We start from the raw sequence: 24,831 nt of genomic DNA, 5'->3' as shown, positions 1-24,831 counted from the left end.
ATGATTTACTGTCCGAGAAATTGGGAAATAAATAAAGGGGGGTGGGGGTTGGCTAATAATTCAGGGCGGTTAATAATTCTGACTCTCTCTCTCTCTCTCTCTCTCTCTCTCTCTCTCTCTCTCTCTCTCTCTCTCTCTCTCTCTCTCTATAAAATTCTAAACAGAATGTAAATCAGTATATATTTTTTATAAGTTTATATTTAAAACCTCATATTAATATATTAATATATTATTATTTATATATAGATAGTAATATAGATTATTTATAAAATTAACTAATTTTCTATGTACAGTATTATGTATTTCATAAATATGACTATATTCATGTTATTGCTGGTAATGCAATATAAAAGACTGCTTATGATGTTTGCATAGAGAATGAGGCCATTACATTTATTTTAAAAACAGAGAAATACAGTTGAAAACAAATGCATTAGCCCTATTAATAATAAATCTATATTCATTCATTCATTAATTTTCTTTTCGGCTTAGTCCCTTTATTAATCCGGGGTTGCCACAGCGGAATGAACCGCCAACTTATCCTGCACGTTTTTACGCAGCAGATGCCCTTCCAGCTGCAACCCATCTCTGGGAAACATCCACACACACTCATTCACACTCATACACTACAGACAATTTAGCCTTCTCAATTCACCTGTACCGCATGTCTTTGGACTGCGGGGGAAACCGGAGCACCCGGAGGAAACCCACGCGAACACAGGGAGAACATGCAAACTCCATACAGAAACGCCAACTGACCCAGCCGAGGCTCGAACCAGCGACCTTCTTGCTGTAAGGCGAATAAATCTATATTATTTTTTAATTATTATTATCATCATTATTTATTAATAAAGAATTACAAGTAATGTGAGTTATGTAATAATATTACTTTTCTAGCTAATAAAAGTAACGCGTTATTTAAAAAAAATAAGTAATAATATTTGAGTTATTTTTTGAAAATGTAACGCGAGTTACTTTTCATTTTAATTAATGAGCTTTTAAAAAATAAATTTCTGAATTCAAGTTAGTCACAATGAATCACGCAGTCAATGAGAGAATGTGTTCATTATGTTGAACGCATCGAAGAAAAGGAAAAAGGGATTGTCTCAATGGACAGAGATTTTACGTAAGACAAATAGTTTTATACATTGCTTTATACTTTCAATCATCTGTATATAGGGCATGTAAAGCTCTGGGGTCAGGAAGTTCTCATATAACATTATCCTAATATATATATATATATATATATATATACACATACATTTTTATGTGTTTTTTAAAGGTAAATGTAAGTGTAGGTTATATAGTTCAATTCACCTTTATTTGTATAGCACTTTTACAATGTAGGTTGTGTCAAAGCAGCTTCACAAAGAAGATTATAGTAAATTCAGGCAGTGTAGTTCAGTTTTCTGAGTTTAAGTTCAGTTCAGTTTAGCTCAGTTCAGTGTGGTTTAAAAATCACTACTGAGAGTCCAAACACTGAAGAGCAAATCCATCGATGCGTAGCTCTACAGATCCCAAACTATGCAAGCCAGTGGCGACAGCGGTGAGGAAAATACTTCACCAATTGCCGAAAGTGAATAATTAAAAAACCTCGAGAGAAACCAGGCTCAGTTAAGCACGACCATTTCTCCACTGGCCAAACGTCTTGTGCAGAGCTGCAGTCTAGGTGCTGGAGGCTGGAAACTGGACCTCAGTGAAGACTCGTCTGTCCCTGGGTCGAATCTTTGGCGCTGCATAGTCTGAGGGCCTCGCGATGAGTATCCCCAGGTAGAAGTTGACAATAAAGAGAATAATTAGCGTAGCTGCTGTTCATAGTGTATATAAACGAGATGCAGAAACCTGTGTGGAGCACATTCATGTATCATACTGCTAGGTGATGCACTGAGTATATGCTTTACTAAAAAAGTTGTTTTTATAGTGCGTTGTTAATGGCAGAGCTCCTCTCTTTAAAAAAGAAGGGAAAAACAAGTTCTGAAAGAGATCAAGCCTCAGTCAGGTAATAAAAAGTAACACAAAAGTAACTCAAAAGTAATGTAACGCATTACTTATCATAAAAAGTTACTAAGTAATGCAACTAGTTACTTTTTTAGGGAGGAACTCAATATTGTAATGTATTACTTTCAAAGTAGCTTTCCCCAACACTGATGGCCATACACAATAAATGCACTATATAAATACACATTACATGTTTTCTATTTCAAATATTTCCCAAGTCATTTTTAATATTTATTATGTTTTTATTTAGCAGAAAGTCAAAAAAAAAGTATCCCCCTTATCCCCTGTTTTTCCTCTGTTGGCTACAGAATAAACCACTGTTGTCCAATAACATGCCTAATTATCCTACCTTTCCCAGTTAACCTAATTAACCCTGTAAAGCTCACTTTAAGCTGAATACTAGTATCCTATAAAAATAACTAATAAAATATTATGTGCTGTCATCATGGCAAAGATGAAAGAATTCAGTTATTAGAAATGAGTAAAACTATTATGTTTAAAAACGTGTTCCATTAAGTTCTCTTCATTAAACAACGCTTGAGAATATATGAAAAAGAGCGCAAAGAACATGGGACGGCTAATAATTTAACATATTCCACATAAAAATTTAGATTAGTGACCACACATTGTCCAAAACGGTCAAACAAAAATCAAATGTTGTTCATTTTCTTAAGTATGGATGCACTAAATCCCACGATGTCCTGTGTTTCAAGTATTTTAGAGCTTTAACACACAGACAGTAGATGATTTGTTGTTTTTTGGGTGGTCTCTGGCTTTGAATAAGGAGCGCTTGTGAAGAATCTTCAGTCCCAATCAAACACACACAGACCCTTGAGACCCTGCTTGAACTTTGACCTTTGTTGACAGGATGGCAAGATTGTGAGGTGTTGTTTTAGCAACTGAAGTCAACATGTAGTGTTCACGCGTCAAAGGCCTGTGTGTGTGTGTTTGTGAAGCTTGTGTTAAAGTCTGACTACTAGGCCTTGTTCAGTCGGCACTCTTTTCATGTTAAATGTGTGCTGTTTGTGTGTGTGTGTGTGTTTGCTTATTAAAACAAAGAGAACTTTCAGTAAAGTCAGCCTATGCTGCTTGCACTTTCTCCTCATCCTTTGCTTTCTCCTAATATACACCTCTGAATAAATAACATGCTGTACACAACGAATAACGCAACGCATACATTTATCCCACTCACCTGCATGAAGCATACTCACACATCCAGTTATGTGTGCAATGTGTTTACGCTTTACTAAAAAGATAGAGCTTTAATCTTGTTTTGAACTGAGAGAGTGTCTGTCTGAGCCTCGGACATCATCAGTAAGGCTATTCCAGAGTTTGGTAGCCATATATGAGAAGGCTCGACCTCCTTTAGTGGTCTTTTCTGTTCTTAAAACATTTTAAAGTGTAAAATAAAATTAAAAAAAACACTCTGAATTCCATAAACAAGTTGATAGATAGTGTGAAATGTGAATAATAAGTTGTGGAGGTAGATTACATTTTATTTCTTGTCATTTTTATTTAGTTTAATATACAATTTTAATAATGCAGATTTAAATTAATGAAGAAATAAAGAAATATCTCTCCTTACTGGTCGTTGTTCGTATATTGTTTTAAATCTGCACTGTTAATGTATATTAAATTAAATAAATATAAATATCTGTGGGCGGCGCAGTGGGTAGCGTTGTCGCCTCACAGCAAGAAGGTCACTGGTTCGAACCTCAGCTGGGTCAGTTGACATTTCTGTGTGGAATTTGCATGTTCTCCCCGTGTTGGCTTTGGTTTCCTCCAGGTGCTCCGGTTTCCCCCACAAGTCTGGGGTAAGCTAAATTGTCCGTAGTTTATGCGTGTGAATCAGAGTGTATGGGTGTTTCCCAGTAATGGGTTGCAGCTTGATGGCATCCGCTGCGTAAAACATATGCTTGGATAATTGCCGGTTCATTCCACTGTGGTGACCCCTGATCAACAAAGGGACTAAAGGGGGTCACACACCAGAAGCGCCACTCGGCGACGTAGCGCTATGCAGCACCATGCATTTCAGAATTCTAATATCAGGTTTCTATCAGGGTACACACACCGGAGCTGCAAGTCGGCAGCTGTCGGTGGCACCCAGCCACGACTCAGGACACTGTTCATATTCTTGCCACGCCACACAGTGACATCTGATTAGTTTCATGCTAAATATCATGCGAATGTGCGCGTCTGGTGTGTGATACTTTTAACTGCCATGTGCACGCCGTGTTGCGATGCCGAAAAGAAAATGAATGAATAAATAAATATCCATAACATATCCATATATTGTACACAGCTATAGTATTAATTATTAATCACATAACTAGTCTTTTCAGGTTAAATAAAATATAGCACATACAGTATACATACAGTAAATCGCATTTTAATGCATGTCTAGGTGAAAATCTGAGACTTGGCTTTGTTTATTCTCATGAGTGTTAACACTGGAGATAAATTTTATATAAGCTGCCAACAATATTTATTAATTGCTATTGTTTTGACTTCTTGCATAGCATCACTTGATTTGGGCTTATATTTGAACTGTTTTCTTTCAGTAACACCCAATGACCTTGAGCCTCACACTGACCTCTAACCTTTGATGGGTGGGAAGTCGTTTAAATGAAGTGCTCTCAGAGCAGGGTCAGGGTCACATGAAAGGTCAAAAGGGGAGTGAGGGGAAAGTTGGTTTCTATAGTATAAATTGTATCTGGAATAAAAAACAAACTCATAATACCTAAAGCGTCCTCAACAGGCCTGTAGTCAGGCTGGTGAAAGGATTTGTTCTTTTTTCCTCAAAAACTAGACCTTTTTGCTGTTATTCGCCTCTTTTTCTATTTAATTATGAGATTTAAATGCTGGGGGGACGACGTGGTGGCACAGCGGGTAGCGCTTTTCAGTTGGCTTTTCTCCCCATGTTTGCATGTTCTCCCCATGTTTGCGTGGGTTTTCTCCGGGTGCTCCGGTTTCCCCCACAAGTTTGGTTTCCCCCACATAACAAGTATAGGTGAGTTGGGTAAGCTAAAATTGTCTGTAGTGTATGTAGTGTAGTGTACTGTAGTGTATTAATGAGTGTGTATGGATGTTTCCTAGTGATGGGTTGGAGCTGGAAGGGCATCCGCTGTTTAAAGCATATGCTGGATAAGTTGGCGGTTTATTCTGCTGTGTGACCCCAGATTAATAAAGGGACTAAGCCGAAAAGAAAATGAGTGAATGAATGATTTAAATACTGCATGTTAGGTACATTTGAAAATTCATGGATAAAAGCAATAGCCAAATTAGTATTCAAATTAATTGTCAATAAGGGCTGCTTATGGTGCTTCAAACCTTTTTATTGTTCATCAATAAGGTCCAAGACTTAGAATAAAAGTTACTTGTAAAATGTTTTCTCTATTTAACAATAAAGCAGTAGGGTCAGTAGTGAAAGATGACATCACTTACTGTACAATTCAATTCAATTCACCTTTATTTGTATAGCGCTTATACAATGTAGATTGTGTCAAAGCAGCTTCACATAAAAGGTCACAGTAAATAGGAACAGTGTAGTTCAGTTTGTAGTGTTTAAGTTCAGTTCAGTTGAGCTCAGTTCAGTGTGGTTTAATAATCACTACTGAGAGTCCAAATACTGAAGAGCAAATCCATCGATGCGCAGCTCTACAGATCCTGAACCATGCAAGCCAGTGGCGACAGCGGAGAGGGAAAAAAAACTTCACTAAAGGCGGAAGTGAAGAAAAAAAACCTTGAGAGAAACCAGACTCAGTTGGGCACGACCATTTTAATTTCTCCGCTGGCCAAACGTCTTGTGCAGAGCTGCAGTCTCAGTGGCGGAGGCTGGAAGCTGGCCTCAGCGAAGACTCGTCTGTCTCTGGAGCGTCATAGGAAACAGTCTCATGTTCTCCACTCTTCCATGACCATCGCAGTAGTTGTTCAGGATTCGGCCAGGTCCAGGATATGGAAACCTTGGGATCATCTCGTCGTTGGTCTTGGATCGAATCAGTGACTCTGCATAGTCTGAGGGCCTCGGGAAGAGTATCCCCAGGTGGAAATGGAGAATAAAGAAAATAATTAGCGTAGCTGATGTTCACAGTGTATATCAGCAAGATGCATAACCTGTGTGGAAGCCCCCTAAGTGGTGCACTAAGTGTATGCTTTACTGAACAGATAGGTCTTTAATCTAGTTTTGAATTGGGAGAGTGTGTCTGAGCCTCGGACGTTATCAGGAAGGCTATTCCAGAGTTTAGGAGCTATAAATGAGAAGGCTCGACCTCCTTTACTCGACTTTGCTATTCTAGGTACTACCAGGAGCCCTGAGTTTTGAGATCTTAAAGAGCGAGTTGGATTGTAGCGAGACAGAAGATTGGTTAGATAAACAGGAGCTAGATTATTTAAAGCTTTATATGTAAGAAGCAATATTTTAAATTCAATACGAAACTTAACAGGCAGCCAGTGTAAGGAGGATAAAATTGGGGTGATGTGATCAAATTTTCTAGACCTGGTAAGAACTCTGGCAGCTGCATTTTGTACTAATTGAAGTTTGTTAATAGAGGATGCTGGGCAGCCAGCAAACAGTGCATTACAGTAGTCCAGCCTAGAAGTCATAAAAGCATGGACAAGCTTTTCTGCATCTGAGATGGATAGCATACTTCGTAACTTAGCTATATTTCTCAGATGAAAGAAAGCAGTTTTTGTGACATGGGAAATATGATTTTTAAAAGTTAAATTGCTGTCTAATATGACACCCAGATCTTTTATAGTAGAGCTAACGCTAACTTTGTATCCCTCTAATTGTAGGTCGAGTTGTGAGATCTGCTGTGTACAGTATTTAGGCCCAATAAGTAATAATTCTGTTTTGTCTGAGTTTAAGAGAAGATAATTGTTGGTCATCCAGTCTTTAACATCTTTAATACACTCAGTTAGCTTGGACAGATTAGACGTCTCGTCAGGTTTAGTTGAAATATATAATTGAGTATCATCTGCATAGCAGTGAAAGCTGATCCCATGTCTTCTAATAATGTACGTCAACTTGTGTGTTTTCCTGCACAGCTGAATGTTGGACTCATGAAAAGTAATTGTTTGCATTAGCCAATTGTTTGCATTAGCCAAAACCGATTAGCCAAAGTCCCACTAAAGTGACAACCAAGTATTCTGCTTGGTCTTAAAGCCTTTTTCGATGCATTATTTTCACAATTTATGATGGCATGGCAGCCTAATAGGACAAATGAGCTCATGTATGGGACAAATTCTGAACTTTTATTTGTGAGGGGTCTTTTAAACCACCTGGACCCCTCTCCTGGCTACTGGCCTGCTCAGTTATACAAGTATATAAACATAAAACCACGTAGTATGTAGCTAGAGAGCATTAAAGAGTGTGTGTTATGTAATTTAAGCCTTTGGTGTCACCAAAATGTGTCTGTAAAGCTTAAATTACTTTAATGGTTTACAAATTATGTCATGCTCTCAATACCAAAAAAAAAATAATTAAAATGCTACTTTATAGGTCTCTTTAAAGGAACACTTCACTTTTTTTCTTTTAAAATAGTCAAATTTCAGTACTCTCCTATAATTATGCAGTTGAGTTTTACCATTTTTTAACCCATTCAGCCAATCTCCAGGTCTGTCGGGAGCACTTTTAGCTTAGCTTAGCATAGAGCATTGAATCAGATTAGACCATTAGCATCTTAGTCAAAAACAAAAAACTTCTATAATTACATTAGGTAGTAAAACTGACTGAAAATGAAAAGTTGCTCATTTCTAGGCTGATAACTACAGTGGGGAACATAAGTATTGAACACCTTACCATTTTTCTCAGAAAACATATTTCTAAAAGTGACGTTGACTGAATTGTTGCCGGTATGTTGGTAACAACCAAAGAAATCAATATATGCAAAGAAAACAAATCTAATTGGTATACAAATTAAGTTATGTGTAATACAATTAAATGATGCAGGGAAAAAGCATTGAACACATGAAGAAAGGGAGGTGTAGAAAGCAGTGAAAGTCCAGACAGCAGCTAAAATCTTACAGTAGTTCTTCAGCAACCCTCTGCCCTTCCTCAGTGTAAATTAATATCCGCTGCTTCAGTCCAACGTCTACATGATCAGGAGGATGAAGATGAAACCAGGGTGGACATTTGAGCAAGATAAAAATCCAAAACACAGGCAATGAATCTCTCAAATGCTTTCAGAGAAAGAAAATCAAGCTGTGGAATGGCCCAGCCAATCACCTGACTCGAATCCAGTAGAAAATACAAAATAAAGCTCTGATCTGATAGACGAGACCCCCAGAACCATCAAGATTTTTACACTCTGTTGAAGTTAGCAATGCATGTGACTTCATTCTCCCTATGAGAGGCATCTTTAAGCTGTCGTCACCAAAAAAAGCCTCTTTTCTAAAGTATTAAACACATTTCAGTAGTAATTTCAGAGTCATGTCGTTGTTATTACACAGAACTCTTTTTTCAGATTATTTGTTTTGTTTTATTTTTATGTTTGTATTGTTTGGAGTTTCACCAAAAGCTGGTTAAATTCCATGTCAACAGCTTCTTTAGAAATATTATTCCCAGGAAAAAATATGGCGTGTTCAATACTTATTTTCTCCGCTGTATACTCTCGTTCTGGTGTAATGATCAAGACAGTTTGCTGCCATACCATGGCTGCAGCATCTCAATAATATTACACAGCGGCTGAAAATAGTCCCCAACACCAAGCCCTACACCAGTTGGAATCTGCGTAATATTATTGAATCTGTTGCAAAATTCCTTGACTATTACACTGGAATGAGAGTATAGTTCCTAGACCAGGGGTGTGAAACGGTTTAGTTCCAACCCTGCTTCAACACACTTATAGGTTTCAAACAAAACTAAAGGACTCAATTAGTTTGATCAGGTGTGTTTAATTAGTGCTGGAACTAAACTGTGCAGAGCTGCGGCCCTCCAGGAACTGAGTTTGACATCTTTGTCTTAAACGTATCTGCCAGGAAAATGGCAAACTAAACCAAACTACTACTGTTAATTACAAAAAAGGTATAAAAAAGGCAATCAAAATGCATCAATTTGAATCATGTTGGTGATTTGCATGAATGTAAACAAGGAAGAAATTGCATTTGTATCAGTATATTAGATCTGTGAACATCATGAACATGAGAATTAATCAAATTTAATATTATGTGATGTATACTTTACAAATGTAGCTGCATTTGAGGGAGTTTAGAAACTGTTTTTACCCATATAGAGATGCAGGAAATCATATGAAAGTGTAACGCTGCGTTCACACCAGACGCAGAGGAAGCGCCAAGTACAATGGATTTACATGTTAAGTCGTGAATAGACATCTTGCGGCGTGTTTCGTGCAAATGAGGCGGTGCAAATGATGCGGTGTGAGTTGAGCGTTTTGACTGTTTGATGCACGTTTCACAAGATTCGCTCGAGTTGGAAAATCTGAACTTCAGTGGACATTCGCGATACATTAACCAATCAGGAGCTTGCTCTTCTAGGGGCGTGATTATGACGTAGTGCCTGTTGTTGGTGTCCCAATGGGAAATCCTCTTGCCGACACCGGACAACAGCTCATTAAACTGGGCTCCGCTCAGTCTGAAGCACTGCTGAAAGCCTCCATCATCCTGGTGTAGTTTCTGCTGGAGTTGATGAACTCATAGAGCTCAGTGCACCTCTGAAAGGATTTAATGGACTCCGACATGGTGCCGAAAGAATTTAAGTTGTTTTTCAGCCTTTCTAAAGTACTTAAAGCACAGCTACTATGCAATAAAATGCATTTTAGCCGTTTAGCAACGAAGCTAGAGTCATCGGACAGACAGAAGCCCTCCCCATGATGCGAATCCGCATCTATTGTGAAGTGAATTTGACGCCTGAATGAAGCGAGTAAAGTTGAAATGTTCCCGTGACTATTTATGTGTGAATAGCGCAATTTATTCGCACATGTCATGTCTGGTGTGAACACAGCATAAGAAGCAGAAAATAGTCTTCATTCATTTTCTTTTCGGCTTAGTCCATTTATTAATCTGGGGTCGCCACAGCAGACTGAACCGCCAACTTAGAAAAAAGGGTTAGGTAGTTTAAATGGATAGTTCACCCAAAAATGAAAATCCTGTCATCATTTACTTTCACGTTAAAAAATGCCAGGTTATTTCAACCCACTTCTGGATGTAATAGGGACTAACCCACCTGCAGGGTTATTTTTTTTAAGGAATAGGACCAATTTTAACCCAAAATTTTACCCAATTTGGCTTTTAATACCCCAGGATTTCTTACAGTGCGTCCTTCACTTGTTTTAAACAAGTTATATACAAGAAGATATTCTGAAGAATGTTGGAAAAATCTGCCATTCACTTCCTTTTAGTATTTTTTATTGTTTCTACCATAGAGCTGACATTCTTCAAAATATCTTGTTTCGTGTTTAATCAAGAAAAGAATTGCATTACTCCCATAAGTGTGAGGGCGCTGTGGCCTCACAGCAAGAAGGTCGCTGGTTAGAGCCTCAGCTGGGTCAGTTGGCATTGCTGTGTGAAGTTTGCATGTTCTCCCCGTGTTGGTGTGGGTTTCCTCTGGGTGCTCTGGTTTCCGCCACAAGTCCAAAGACATGTGGTATAGGTGAATTGGGTAAGCTAAATTGTCTGTAGTGTATGTGTGTGAATGGGTGTGTATGGGTGTTTCCCAGTGATGGGTTGCAGCTGGAAGGGCATCCGCTGCGTAAAACATATGCTGGATAAGTTGGCTGTTCATTCCGCTGTGGCAACCCCTGATTAGTAAACGGACTAAGCTGGAAAGAAAATGAATGAATGACTTGCGTGTAAGCAAATCTTAATTTTTGTGTGAACTACCCCTTTACTTTCAAGCATTATGAGGCAGTTGTCTTCTCAACACAGCCACAAGGGGTGCTATTGCCATTGCACTGCAGTAGGAGAACTTCTACATGCTTTTCCACTTAGCTTAATTGTTTGTTTCTAATGTGTGCGTGTTTTTATGTCATTTCTCATAGGGACCTCCTGGACCACATGGCAAGCCAGGTCGAACCGGTCCTACAGGACTGAAGGTAAAAAGCCACACTCTCTGTCAGATTATCTGCAGTCTGATCCTATGTACTGCTCTGCTCATCTTCCTCTGTTTGACCTTCTGTTATTTTCATCACCGCACCGCCTGCTGGTACTGTTGGGCTGCATACAAAACCCTGCGGACAAGGTTTTGGAAACACATGCACACACACATACACACACTTTGATTTATTTAAACTCAGAAGAAGCCCAGCAGGTTGTGGAAAGTCTTTCCCATGATATAGAAAAGAGCGCTTGTGTAGCTTTAGCGTGAAAAAGACAGGCTATAAACTAAACATTTTCCATGTTAGATGTGTGTGTGTGTGCGTGTGATGTCCCGGTGTGTGATTGGTTTGCCTGTTTTATCCCTGTAAATGCAACAAAGGTGGTAAACAAGCCGAGCAGCTCAGCAGGGTGTGTGTTTGTGTAATTGCATGGCCTGTGCTTTCTGTGTTTAATTATTCCAGGCCGTCTTTGAAGACAAACTTAAGTTAAGGTGTAACGGCCTGGAGACTTCCCGCATGTTTTTCTGTCTGCAACACAAGTGCATGAACGTGCGCACACAAACCCTTAATTACTGTAATGTATGAAGCTCAAAACAAGCTGTTTAAATAACGGCCTTGTTTTGATCTGATTAGCATCTTTAGTGTTGTTTGCTAGGAGTCGTGCTGTTCAATGGGCCGGGTGGAGGATGAAGTGTCAAAATATATTGAAGGGGCAACTGTTTGACCCTTTTATTCATTCATTCAATCCTTTTCCTTCGGCTTAGTCCCTTATTTATTAGGGATCACCGCAGTGGAATGAACCACCAACTATTTCAGCATGTGTTTCACTAAGCGGATACCCTTCCAGCCGCAACCCAGTACTGGAAAACACCCACACTCTCTCATACACACACACACACACACGCATACACTACGGCCAATTTAGTTCATCTGATTCACCTATAGCGCATGTGTTTGGACTGTGGGGGAAACCAGAGCCACCCGGAGGAAACCCACAACAACACGGGGAGAACATGCAAATTCCACACAGAAACGCCAACTGGTCGAGCTGGGACTCAAATCAGTGACCTTCTTGCTGTGAGGTGACAGTGCTAACCACTGAGCCACCATGCCGCCTTAAGTAAGTCTGTTGTGTGTCCAGAATGTTTCTGTTAAGTTCCAGGTAAAAATATCCATTAGATCATTTATTATACCCTAAAATGTTACATTTTTGAGTCAAAGGGAGTTTTAGCTGTTGTGCTTGTGCCTTTATATGCTAATGAGCTGGATATCCCCAAACACTCTTAGGGTGCGAAATGACAGACAGAGACTGAGAGACTCGATAAAACAGGAAGTCAGCCATGACTAGCAAAGTTATCACTGATTCCGGAAGTTTCACAATAGTTATTTAATGCAGTTATTGAGGAGTTTATTAAGCCTTCATGCTAAGATTGAATTCATCTTTATTTCTATAGCGCTTTTACAATGTAGATTGTGTCAAAGAAGCTTAAAATGGAAGTTCTAGTAAATTGAAACAGTGTCAGTCCAGTTTAAGTTCAGTTCAGTGTGGATTAATTTTCACTGCTGAAAGTCCAAACACTGAAGAGCAAATCCATCGATGCGCAGCTCCACAAGTCCCAAACCAAGCAAGCCAGTGGCGAGGAACAAACTTCACCAAATGACGAAAGTGAAGGAAAAAAAGCTAGAGAGAAACCAGGCTCAATTGAGCACGAACATATCTCCTGTGGCCAAACGTCTTGTGCAGAGCTGCAGTCTAGGCACGTCCATTGTGAAAAAGCTGCAGGTGTGAGTAGGTCACCGGCGGGTGTTCAGGCGAGCCCACGGGATCAATGTGGAGACTTATCTGTCACTGGGGTGAAAGATGAATGAGCCACACACAAATATCATTCTAACGTTCGCGCGTGCACACACACAGAGTGCATTTGCTTACTTAAGGCTGATTTATACTTCTGCTTCAAGTAATCAGCGTGACCTGTTGTGCCTGCCCTGCGCATAGCCATGTATTTATACTTCTGCATGCTGTTTGTGTTGCGCTGCAATAACACTTCCGCAACGCTAGCTGGCAGCAGGTTTTTATGTTTCTCTGTGTCGAGTTTTTTTCGCAGGTGTTTTTTTTCTTTCTGAACGCTACCTTAATGTACAAGTAGCTCAAACTCGCTCATTCAATGACGGGAACTGGCGGACGTGTAAGAACTTTAATCATAAGGTAAACACAAAACAAAAGTCTCCATGTGTAGCTTCTTTACGGGACTCCACACTTGTAAACAATCGCTCCATCAGGCTTGCGGCTCTCAGCACCGCCCACACTCGTCACCACTACCAATCACAGAGCTTACCATACGCGTCGTTGCAACGTGTAGTTTGATATTTTTTGAGAGGTGTGCATCAGCGGATGCGACCGTGCGAAGGCTGTGCCGGACCATACGCGTGCGCTTGATGCAGAAGTATAAATCAGCCTTTACACACAGCAAATGTGTTAGGATGTTCACTAAACCAGGGGTTTTCAAACTTTTATGACACACGCCCCCCCCCCCCAAATCCAATTTCACTCGTGCCCCCCCAGACACCCCTCCCTCGAGCCAAAATTATAATGCATGCGCAAACATCATTCACATATTACTTGCTGCGTTTAAAGTGCGTAGAATTAGTTACATTGAAACATAAATATACAGCTTACCTAATTCAGTGTGATGGCTGAGCCTGTTTCTGTGAGGACAACATGCTAATCTGTGGTTGGATTCCTGACACGACTAACCGTAAATAAGCGTGAGCAAATCCAAGTTCGCAGAGCCCTGATGGTGTGGTTGAGTCGAACATTGAGAACGTTTACATGGGCAACAATACTTTAATATGATTTTAACATGATTAAGACAACACTGCGATTAAGAGTCTACCATGTAAACAGCGATTTTTGATTACCTTAATCCGACTAAAGTAATAACTGAACTAAACAGAAATAGAATTTAGGCATGTGGAGTATGTATATATTAGAGGCATTATTGAAGTAAACACCGTAATCAAACTACAGTCATGCACTGAAAAAAATTATTCAAAGATGATTCCTCGGATTTACTCAATTTTTTTACGTTAAGTGGTTGTAAACAATTTATTTGGACTGAATTTAAACAAACAAATTAAGTTGAACATTGCTCAATTTAATTTGTTTGTTTAAATTCAACACAAATAAATTGTTTGCAACAGTTTTGCATGCAACACTTTTTTCAGTGTGTAGGACTTTTCGCCGCATTTTGCCGCATCCACAAGCGCGGCTGTCAGTTAAGGACCGTGCGCGCACACACACATTTGATTAATTTTAGTTGGAATGACTAATACTAATTAAAGCAACACACACACACATCACGAAATGCAGAGGGTTTTTTTTTTCTTTCCATTCAGCTTTCCATTAAAACAACACTCTTCCACCAGTCCTTTCTTTATATTCGCATCTAATACCCTCTATACATCTAATACTAATTGTCACGGGGACGTGAATGAAATGTTCATGAGTGAAAGTGAAACTTGAAACGAACTGCAGTTAAAGTCGATAAATTAAAGATGAAATTACATGAGCCTCTGCAGGATACGTATATAGCCTGGTAGCGCAACACTCAAAAAGCCCTTCACATTACACCTTAATTATATTATTGTCTTATTAAGGCAAATAACTGATGTCCATGTAAACATAGTCAGTAGTCTTAAAAGTAAGTGAAAGATCCAGAAGGGCATCCTGTTGATTTAATTCAGAAGGACACGTTTTTGTCAGTTGGCTCACCGGTTTGACTTTCATTCATTCACTGTCATTAGTTTTAAAAAGCACCCGGTCCATTATATTTGTATATATTTTACTTAAGCATTAACTCTACTGGTGCCTGAAAGTTAGCTGTGGAGCTAACGTTATTCATATTCCCTCTAGTGAACGCATAAAAATCGTCATCATAATTTACTCGAGTGCACACCACAATGTCTTTATAGGTACTGGTGCGCCCACAGTTTGAAAACCCCTTGCACTAAACTGGTAAATATACTACTGTATAGAGGTCCATTATGGCTAAGTTTCTGTACAAAATAAACCTGATTTAATGTCTATAACAGGAGTCACCAAACTTGTTCCTGGAGGGCCGGTGTCCTGCAGATTTTAGCTCCAACCCTAATCAAACACACCTGAATGAGCTAATCAAGGTCTTACTAGGTATACTTGAAACACCCAGCCAGGTGTGTTGAGGCAAGTTGGAGCTAAACCCTGCAGGGACACCGGCCCTCCAGGACCGAGATTGGTGACCCCTGGTCTACAACCTGAGACTGCTGTCGTGTGATTGAAGCGTCCTCATTTGTAGTTGTGTACACAGTGTAGCTGTGGTGATGTCGATGAAAAAGTATAATTCAAAATGCTCTAAAAACACAAAGTGCAGCACTTACTGCTTCCCGAAGTGCAGTCGGATTACAAAGAGTTGAAGAGAGTTTCTTTGCAAATCCTGTTCTGTGGACATGTTTATACATGTTAATACTGAGACACATGGTATTGTGGCTGTCACATTGTGGTATTCCTCAAAATTGCTGGGATTTAGATTCTATTTTAATGTCAGGAAATTAAAAAAGAGATTTGTTGTGTTTATATCACTCCAGTATGACTGTGGACACACAATAGCTACAAACAGTTCTGTCCAAATAGCCACCAAAAGTTAGCTAGATTTTATATGATAGGTGCCCTTTAAGAAAGAAATTGAGCTATGTATGAAAGCTAAAAAAAACACAATAGCAGTTTTATACTAACACCCTGACATCTATGCAGAACAGCTTGGTTTGTATAGCAACACCTTGACATCCACCCAGTATTAATTAATTGGTTGACCTTTTCCATAGCTTTCATTAAAACAACAAAAATTCTAAAATTGCTTAAAATTGGTCTCAGGAGCACAGTTTAACCAAAGAATCTGGGCAAACACCACTGACATTGTCTTAATCTATAATTCTATAAGTTTCTGTCTCAGTCTCTTCTGTCGCTCTTTCTTTCAGGGGAAGAAGGGAGACCCCGGACTCTCTCCTGGAAAAGCACCAAAAGGAGATAAAGTGAGCAAACACACATACTCCTTCTGATATATACACATTCTTCAATGTTTACCAACAGTCAAAATATTGTCAGATCACATTTAAACGTGTTACTTTTCACATTTAAGTTATTGGTAAGCAGAGTCATGACTTAAGCGGATGCATGAATATAATAAAAGTTATCTCTCACATTATACAGTATCCCAAACCCTGGGTAATGTCCTTATTAGCATATTTGCAAAGACAACTCACTGATTGGCTGAATGCAAAGCTCAACCTATTTACACAGAGGATCTAGTGTACTTAAGTATTATTTATTACCATCCAAAATGTATCCTAACTGGACTTTTGCAGACTATAAAGGTATAAATGTCCTTGTTTTACTTCAGTTGTCACATTTTCTATCACTATTTGTCAATTTTCCCCTGCTGTGAGCAGGGGAATATAAGACATTAAGGGCATCCACTTTTGCTATTTTAAGGATAGAAAAATATGCTCTGCGCTCTGACGCGTGGTTTAACAGGGTTGTGCTTATTTTCTTAATGAGTTCTGGGTGTTTTTTTAAAATAACATAACATAACATAAACCAATCAGAGACTAATCTCCCATTCCTTTTAACAGTCAGTTGCCTCGTACCATGGCATATTTGCTATTTATATGGCGGACTTTGTAAGAGGAAAAACTGAACGCTTTACTAGCGAGAAAACAGTTAAACAGAGCATCTGCAGCGCGAGGATAAAGAACAAGCCTCCTCTGGTCAACCTTTTTACCTTCTCTTTACTTTACTTTTTCTCTTTACTCCTTTACTTTCGTGAAGTAAGGGAATGGTGGAAACTTACTCCACTGAAGACATCCGTTAACCTACATATTTGATTTTGTTTGTTAAGCCCAAAGATTTGTTTCAAAACTATTTCTAAATTCAGTTCTAACTTTTGCAAATGAATAAATGAACAATAATAATGAAGTGTGGTCAAAAAAAAGTTATATCCAAACACACGTCCTGTTCTTATGCCACAAATGGTGATGCAGACGTCCCCAAAACAGGACAGATCTAAACTTGATTTTTTTAAGCAAATATAATATAAATATGCATATAATAAATAGGGATGTCCGGATCAGGTTTTTTTTGCCCTTAAGTCCAAGTCTGAGTCATTTGATCTGCCGATACCGAAATCTGATCCGATACTTCTATAATACATAAAAAAAGAATAAAGAAGAGTGAAGAAACAGACCCAGGATGTTCTGGATTTTTTATTAAATTCACCTTACTTTAACATTCAACAACTGTTAACAAACAGAGCACTTCTGGGAGCTTGAACAATCAATAAATAACATAAAGTGTTCACTTTTGGACTTTAGTGCAACGGTAAATATAAAAAAATACATAATATCAGGGCTCGAAATTAACCTTTTTTCTTGGAAGCACCAGTGCTTCTAACTTCAAAAATTTAGGCGCACCAGGCAAAATTTAGTCGCACGCACCAAAAATTATGAGCACAGTTTTATACTAACAGATTCTATTATATAGTAACACTCTAATCACTGTAATTCCATGCGTGTGGTGACATTTTGCTGTGAAAACTGGTCGCACGACATCAATTTTATGCACTCGCACAAATGCTCCCAAATATATTTTGAGTTCGCATAGATGAAATTTCGGGCGCATATGCGACCAAAACAGTCGCAATTTCGAGCCCTGAATATAAAAATAAATAGCACCTCAACTTAAAATATCCGGCAGGTAATCCCAAGTTTACAAATCTCACAGTTTGCCATGGCAATGTTGTCGTCATCCACTTTATAAATCCTCCAGACCGCAGACAAACTGCTTCAAGCTGCTTCCATGTTCTACTTTTTCCGGCATTTAACCAATAGCGTCTCTGCAACATATACATATATGTGCGAGTCCTGATCGGGAGGTAATGTCCAACTCCAATCGAGTCTGAAACTGGATTCTGGAAACTGATTGGATCTGGACATCCCTTATAATAAATCATTCATTTTCTTTTCGGCATAGTCCCTTTAATAATCTGAGGTCGCCACAGAAGAATAAACCGACTACTTTACCAGCACATGTTTTACGCAGCGGATGCCCTTCCAGCCACAACCCAGCACTGGGAAACTAATAATAAATAATACTGCTAATAATAATAACATTATACAAATGCAAATTGTCATGAATAAACTGAAAAAAGCCCCCCAACATGAAGGAATTTAGGTAGTGGTTTTTATATTAGATAGAAAATAATAATTTAAATAAAATTTTAATCCTTTGATTATTATATTTTTTCATATGTAAAGATATTTGTGTATTGCTGTATATCCGGTGAGTATTAAGCAATGTGTACGTGTTTTGGACCTGCATAGGCGCATAACTAACGTGCTCTGTGCTGGACTTTAGACCTACTTTCAGTTGGTCAGTGGCGCGGTCTATTTCAGTTCCTTGAAATAGCACCGCTTCAACAATGCACCTTAACACATCTCCTATCTAGACCTGAACACCTATGAGTCCACAAAGCGGTGCAAATGGATTTGCTATTTAAACAACGTGGCACAAAATGTGAAAATGACTGTTGCGCCGGTCTGAAAATAGCAACAAATCGTGCCAAACATATCTTGCGCTTGTGCCGGGTGTATGATAGGGCCCTGAGTCTTTTTGCACAGTGTTAAAAAAGATTAAATAGGATTAAATATTTCAAATGTGAAAAGGGATTATATAAACAGTCAAAAAGCAGCACTAATTCCACTTCTAAATTGTAAGTGTAAACCATTCATCCACCCAGGGTTCAAATTTAGAAGTGGGAAAAGTCCTAAAGTAGATATTCAGCATACACAAACACAAGAACAGCATCTGCACTGGATGTGTTTGTTTGTATGGCAGCACTGGGTTGTTCGTGTGTAATGTTTGCCTGTCTGTGTTTGCAGGGAGATGTTGGTCTGTCCGGTCCTCTTGGTTTAGTCGGGGTGGAAGGCCGTAAGGTAAAGATATTGTGAAAATACTCTCTCCATTACTTCAAGATTTATAAGGAACTCTATTTTTTGCTGTGCACTTTCCGGTCGACATTGGTTCAGTTGTATGCACTCTTGATTACAAGACCCACGCAAACACTCTGAAGCGCTCCCACATATTCTGCCTCACTGTATCTTCAGTTGCTATAGAAACTCCATGTAAACATCAGAGGGAATCCCCAATGAGTCGTCTATCACTCCTTTATACTTCGCGCACATACACGTCAAGCAAGGCCATTGAGAGACGTACAGTCGTTCACCATGAGTAACTCTCTTTGTCTGTGTGTGTGTGTGTGTTGCGTCTCAGCTGTGCATGATTATAGTACGTTTAGACTCTCTGCCAGGCATTTTACTGTAAGCAGTGTGTGTGTGTGTGTTTGCATTGGAAGGATCTTGCAGCAGGATGGCTGGAAAAATCCTGTATTGGATGCCTGCTTTAAATGATGGCCGTGAGCATGCATATGTTATGTGTAAAACAGCAGCAACTGCTCAAAATGATGAAAGTCAATTATTGAAGTAGATTAGAGTCATTATCAACCCTTTACGACTGATTGGATGCAAGTATTAAAATCCATCTATCGTATTTTGCAGAAATATGTTTTTTTTAATTAAAAAGGACACCTATAATGTAATTAACATAATGCAAGGAAAACAAATGCTTAGGGTGTACACATTTAGATGTTTGTATATGAACATAAATATTAGGCTTGGGCGATAATATGTTAATATGGTATTGACCTTATTCTTCGATGCGGAAGTGGCGCGTTTTTGCGATTGTTTTAGAACTTCCGATTCAGCTGCCTATGGGAGAAATGACTAGGAATAATAAACGGCAGAAAACGGTCACACTACTTGCTCTACAACAAGTGTTTACATGACAATACAGACAAAGTAGAAGAATATATTGAGAAAAATCTGTTTGCAACACCAAGCAGCAAAACGAGCTGTTTTTAACGTTTAAAAATGAATGGAAGTGAATGAGAACGGAAGTCTCGAGCCAAAATGATTCAAATGGTTGCGCCCGCTTGTACACGGAGAATAAGGTGAATACCACGGGATCTAAAAATAGCAATGGTATTGGTTTCAATACCGTTATACGGTCATAAAAACTATGCACTTATATAGGCGACAAGTATTAAATATTATTTATTTAATGCCTAAAAATGCGTGTGCGTGATTGTCATCATGGAACAGTGTGGAGGAGAGAGTGAGAGGTGAGGTAAGATGGCGAGTCGCGCACCAAGTGACCTGGTCTCCAAAAAGAACATACCCTCTGCAGTTTGGCAGTACTTTGGGTTTCGACCGAACGAGAAGGGAGACATGGAAAATATGAACTAGAGGTCTGCATTCCCGTGGTATAGCGACCAGATTTCTTTCGGTGCGGGAATGAACTTCCGAATAAAGCGCGAGAACGGTCAGTAACTCTGGTGAAATTTGAACGGGATCGGGCGGTCTAACAAAATCGCTCCCGAGCAAGCAAGCACGTGTGTGTGTGTGTGTGTGTGTGTGTGTGTGTGTGTGTGTGTGTGTGTGTGTGTGTGTGTGTGTGAATGAGAGGGAGCATGATGCTGTGTGTCGCTTGTTTGGTGCTGTCTATGTGTGTGTGTGAACGAGAGAGAGAGCGTGATGCTGTGCGTCGCTGGCTTGGTGCTGTCTATGTGTGTGTGTGAACGAGAGAGAGAGAGCGTGATGCTGTGCGTTGCTGGCTTGGTGCTGTCTATGTGTGTGCATATGTGTGAATGAGAGAGAGTGTCTATGCGTGTGTGTGTGTTTATACAGACAGCTTGTTATAGGCTGTCTGGACTCTGTATCATCTAGCTGGGTGGTTTTTGGTTTTTGGCTCTTCTGTTCACGAACACATCATCTCATCTCATCTCTCACCGAGGTAAAATAGGGAGGAGGTTTGACTGAAACAAAATTTAGATTCCGCCCAAGCCTAATAAATATTTACATGATGTCGCATAGATGCGACATACATAGACGTCGCCCATGCCATTGTTGTCTAATGGAAGGAATGTGTCAATGGAGCCACCATTTTAGTACAGGGTAGAGCTCCTTTGAAATGAAAATGGGACCAAGGCGCAGTAGAGGGCTGGCCATCTGCAGCTAAAGATATATACAGTACACATATATACATATATCTATGATCTGGAGTTTTCCAGATGGTCAGTATGCGAATATTTTTTTAAATTACGAAAATCGTTACATAACTTTTCTACATTGATGGATAAGCGCACAGGCATTGCCGACAAAGAGCGAGTGTTTGTGTGCATGTAAATGTATTATCCACCCTCCTTGTTAAATTTGATCTAATCCGTGTCCAGAAACACACCCCCTCTCCTGCTTTCACTTCTAATTCTAATGGAAGGAGGGTTTCGTTTGTAAATGAATCCCTGTTATGAACGACTCGTTCACTTAGCCGACAATAATACAAGTTTCTAGCACTGTAGCATCTTGTTGTCATTTCATTTACATTGTTTGCTTATTTTATTCAACAAAACTAGCATAAGCCTGATATTTAGTGCAATTTGGTGCTGCTTTCCTTATGATCATGTGAATGACTGTATTATCATCAATACTTGTTGAGCACAAAAGTTCGTAGCATAGAAAAACGTGAAAAACTAAATCTTACCAATGAAATGTTCTGCCTTTGTGCTTAGTTTTCTTTGTTTGCTCGTTACTACACCCATACACAGAGTTTAAAGTCCAGCATCTTCAGATTGGCTTTAATCTTGACTAGTGCGCTTGAATGACACTTGTCCTGGGAGCACTGTACAAATGTGGCGGCGCTATTGACGCATGCTCAGGGTCCATATGCGATATCTAGTGTATATATCTATGGTAAATGAATAGCACATTTCACACGCACAGCTAGTTTCACTTTCACTTTAACTTATTAGTCCTGATGCTAAATGGTGTTTATGGTGAATGCCACTATATATTTGCTTCATTTATTCATTATTATATTTATTTAAACATATTTTTATATTCCGAATACGAATAAAAATTTGAATTTGTGGAATAAGTGCAAATAAAATTCATGTTTGTAAGGGTTAAAGAGGACCTATTATGTCTCGTTTTCTACAAGATGTAAAATAAGCCTCTGATGTGTATATAGAGTGTGTATATGAGAAGTTTCAGCTCAAAATATTGTTTTATAACTGCAAAAATCAGTCCACGGTACTCGAAAAATGTGGAAAAAAATATTTTAAAGCCTTTATTGACATGGCTATTCCTTAAAACTTAGGGTTTGCCAAAATGCGTAGGTGCAGTTTTAAGGAATAGCCATGTCAATATTTTTTATTTATTTAATTGTTTAACCAGGAATGGGAGATCTTAATGGGAGATGCAATATCTCTTCTACCATGGAGTCCTGGTCAAGACAGGCAGCATAGGACAAAGTTACAAAAAAAAAAATAAATAAATAAAATCTAATTTTTTAATAATAATAATAAATACTTGTCACAACACATAGACAGACAGAAATAGTATAAACCATAGTCAATTGTTAAAACATGTGCACTGTTCTAAATTGACAGTCTTTAAAATATTTTTAAATATAACGATAGACGTTTCAAAGAGTAATAAAGGCTTTTTAATATGTTTTCCACAGTTTTCGAGTGTCTTGGACTGATTTTTCCTGTTTATTCTGATAAATCCCCTTCCCAAAGAGCACCAACACATTATTTAAGGTGCCCCTGAGCACTTTTTATTTGATTTTGAATGTTTTATTGCACTTTGAAACTCCCCATTTTAGGCTTTGATCCTAATTGTGGCGTTTTAGTGACTGTCGCTTTAAATTCAAATGAGATTGTGCTCTTTTGGAGGGAGGGCGGAGCTACACAGGTCTGTGTGTCAGCATAGTGGCAGATTCAAAAACAAGTCCAACCTCCTATGCTAATGAGGGAAAAATGATCACTAGTGGGTGGGGCTTTCCTCCTCTGATGACACGCACAAATGGAGAATGTCAATCAAAGTGTTTCAGCAGACTGTTTTTATCAAGTGTGATTATAAAAAAAAATTAATTAATACATTTTTATCATTAGAAGCTGGTTATGTTCACACACTGTTGCAGCACAACTGTGTTTAAAACCCCTTATAAACATGATTTTTGCATAATAGGTCTCCTTTAAAACAACTTGTGTTGTTTCCCCTTGCAACAATGTAAATTTGACTTAACACGAAACCAGATAAAATCCTCTTAAACATCATCTTTACTTATTGTAGTTGATTTATTACTGAATTAACTGATTTGATTATCGAGTTGCCTGTACATGTGTTTTAGGTGTATGCGTGTTTTTAGTAATACCTGGCAGGCTTGTGTGCTCCATATGTTTCGTGTTACATGTCTGTGCTTAGAAACAGAGACATCAAAATGTAGAGCAGAGGCTCTGGAAAAACGGACGGCAGTGTGTCATAAAAGAGTGAATGAAAGGCTGAATGACGAAACCCAACAATAAACCGAAGCCTGTGATGTTCTGAAAGGCCAGACATATTAAGTAGCTAATCCAGTAGAGCAGATCACACATGGTCAAAGAGCTGGAGATCGAAACAGTGGTTAAGCAACTCAGCATCTTAGAAATTACCATAAGAGATAGTTAAGAGCAATTCCATGCAAATGTCAACCTCTACTACTACTACTACTACTACTACTACTACTACTACTACTACTACTACTACTACTACTACTACTACTACTACTACTACTACTATTACTATAATAATAATAACAATAATAATAAATTTGAGCAAATATATTTATCAAATACTGTCAATATTGTCAACTGTCACCTCAAAAAGTGCTATCATAGATTGTTTATTTTCAGTATTTACTGATATTATAAATGCTATATTTCAATTATGCATAATAATAATAAAAATAATAATAATAATAGTAATGTAACAATGGAATGTGGTACAAAAGAGTTGGCGATCCACGTGCAGTTTATTAAAGTGAAGTTGTACAGGCAATAGTCAAAAATACATAAAACATAGTCAAAATGCAGGCAAATGGTCAGGCTAGGCAGCAAAGAATCAAAACGCTAGACAAGACAAGGGTCAAAACATGGTAGGACTGTGGGAAAAACAAGACTCAGCAACATGTATGAGAAAGTGAGTGGATTAAATAGTCCAGATAATCAGTGATCATAAGTTTCAGTTGTGTATCTGTCTGAGTCTGTCCAATGTCTGCCAGCTGTGGGTGCAAAGAGTTCTGGGAGTTGTAGTTTGGTTGTAGTTCTCCAGAGCTCTGCAACTGCTCGCTCGCTGGTGATCATAACAAATAATAATAAATAATAACTTTTCTAATCTATAATGACTGAAAAAAACGTTCTCTACTAAACACAGTCTTTTCAATGTGTGTTATAAAGTATAAGCTATGCGCTTATTATATGGTTACAATGTTCTCTCTTTACAACTCTCTCTTTGACTCTTCTAAGGCCTTTACAGTCTTGCTCCATGTCTGTGGGCAGAAATCTGGTTCCCAAACTTTTTTAGCTTGCAACCCCCAAAATAACAATTCCATTGACTCGTGACCCCACTAACCTTGTAGGTGTTTATGAACATACAAACATTGCACACAACGGTGCACATACACCAATAGGAACTATTTAAACGAGCTTATTGACAGCACAAAAAGTGCAGCAGTCTAACAACCATATATTATTTTATAGTCAGTATTCAGTTGTTTAATTTAATATTAACCTCACTTAATGAGACTGGTGGT

General features: G+C 38.6%; 1 protein-coding gene across 1 annotated transcript in view; it reads left to right on the top strand.

Annotated features, from left to right (window-relative positions):
* The window catches only part of col27a1a (collagen, type XXVII, alpha 1a), a 156,084-nt gene that overhangs the window by 28,181 nt on the left and 103,072 nt on the right, over positions 1 to 24,831 (top strand). Inside the window, exons 5-7 of the mRNA XM_056447135.1 lie at positions 10,995 to 11,048; positions 16,065 to 16,118; positions 19,023 to 19,076. Of these exons, the coding sequence (XP_056303110.1) occupies positions 10,995 to 11,048; positions 16,065 to 16,118; positions 19,023 to 19,076 (162 nt within the window). The remainder of the gene's footprint in view (positions 1 to 10,994; positions 11,049 to 16,064; positions 16,119 to 19,022; positions 19,077 to 24,831) is intronic.

The sequence above is a fragment of the Danio aesculapii genome, chromosome 21 (assembly GCF_903798145.1).
Source record: "Danio aesculapii chromosome 21, fDanAes4.1, whole genome shotgun sequence".
NCBI classification, from domain to species: Eukaryota; Metazoa; Chordata; class Actinopteri; order Cypriniformes; family Danionidae; genus Danio; species Danio aesculapii.
Note: the sequence above shows the minus strand (reverse complement) of the source record. Positions and strands in the feature narration are given on the sequence as shown.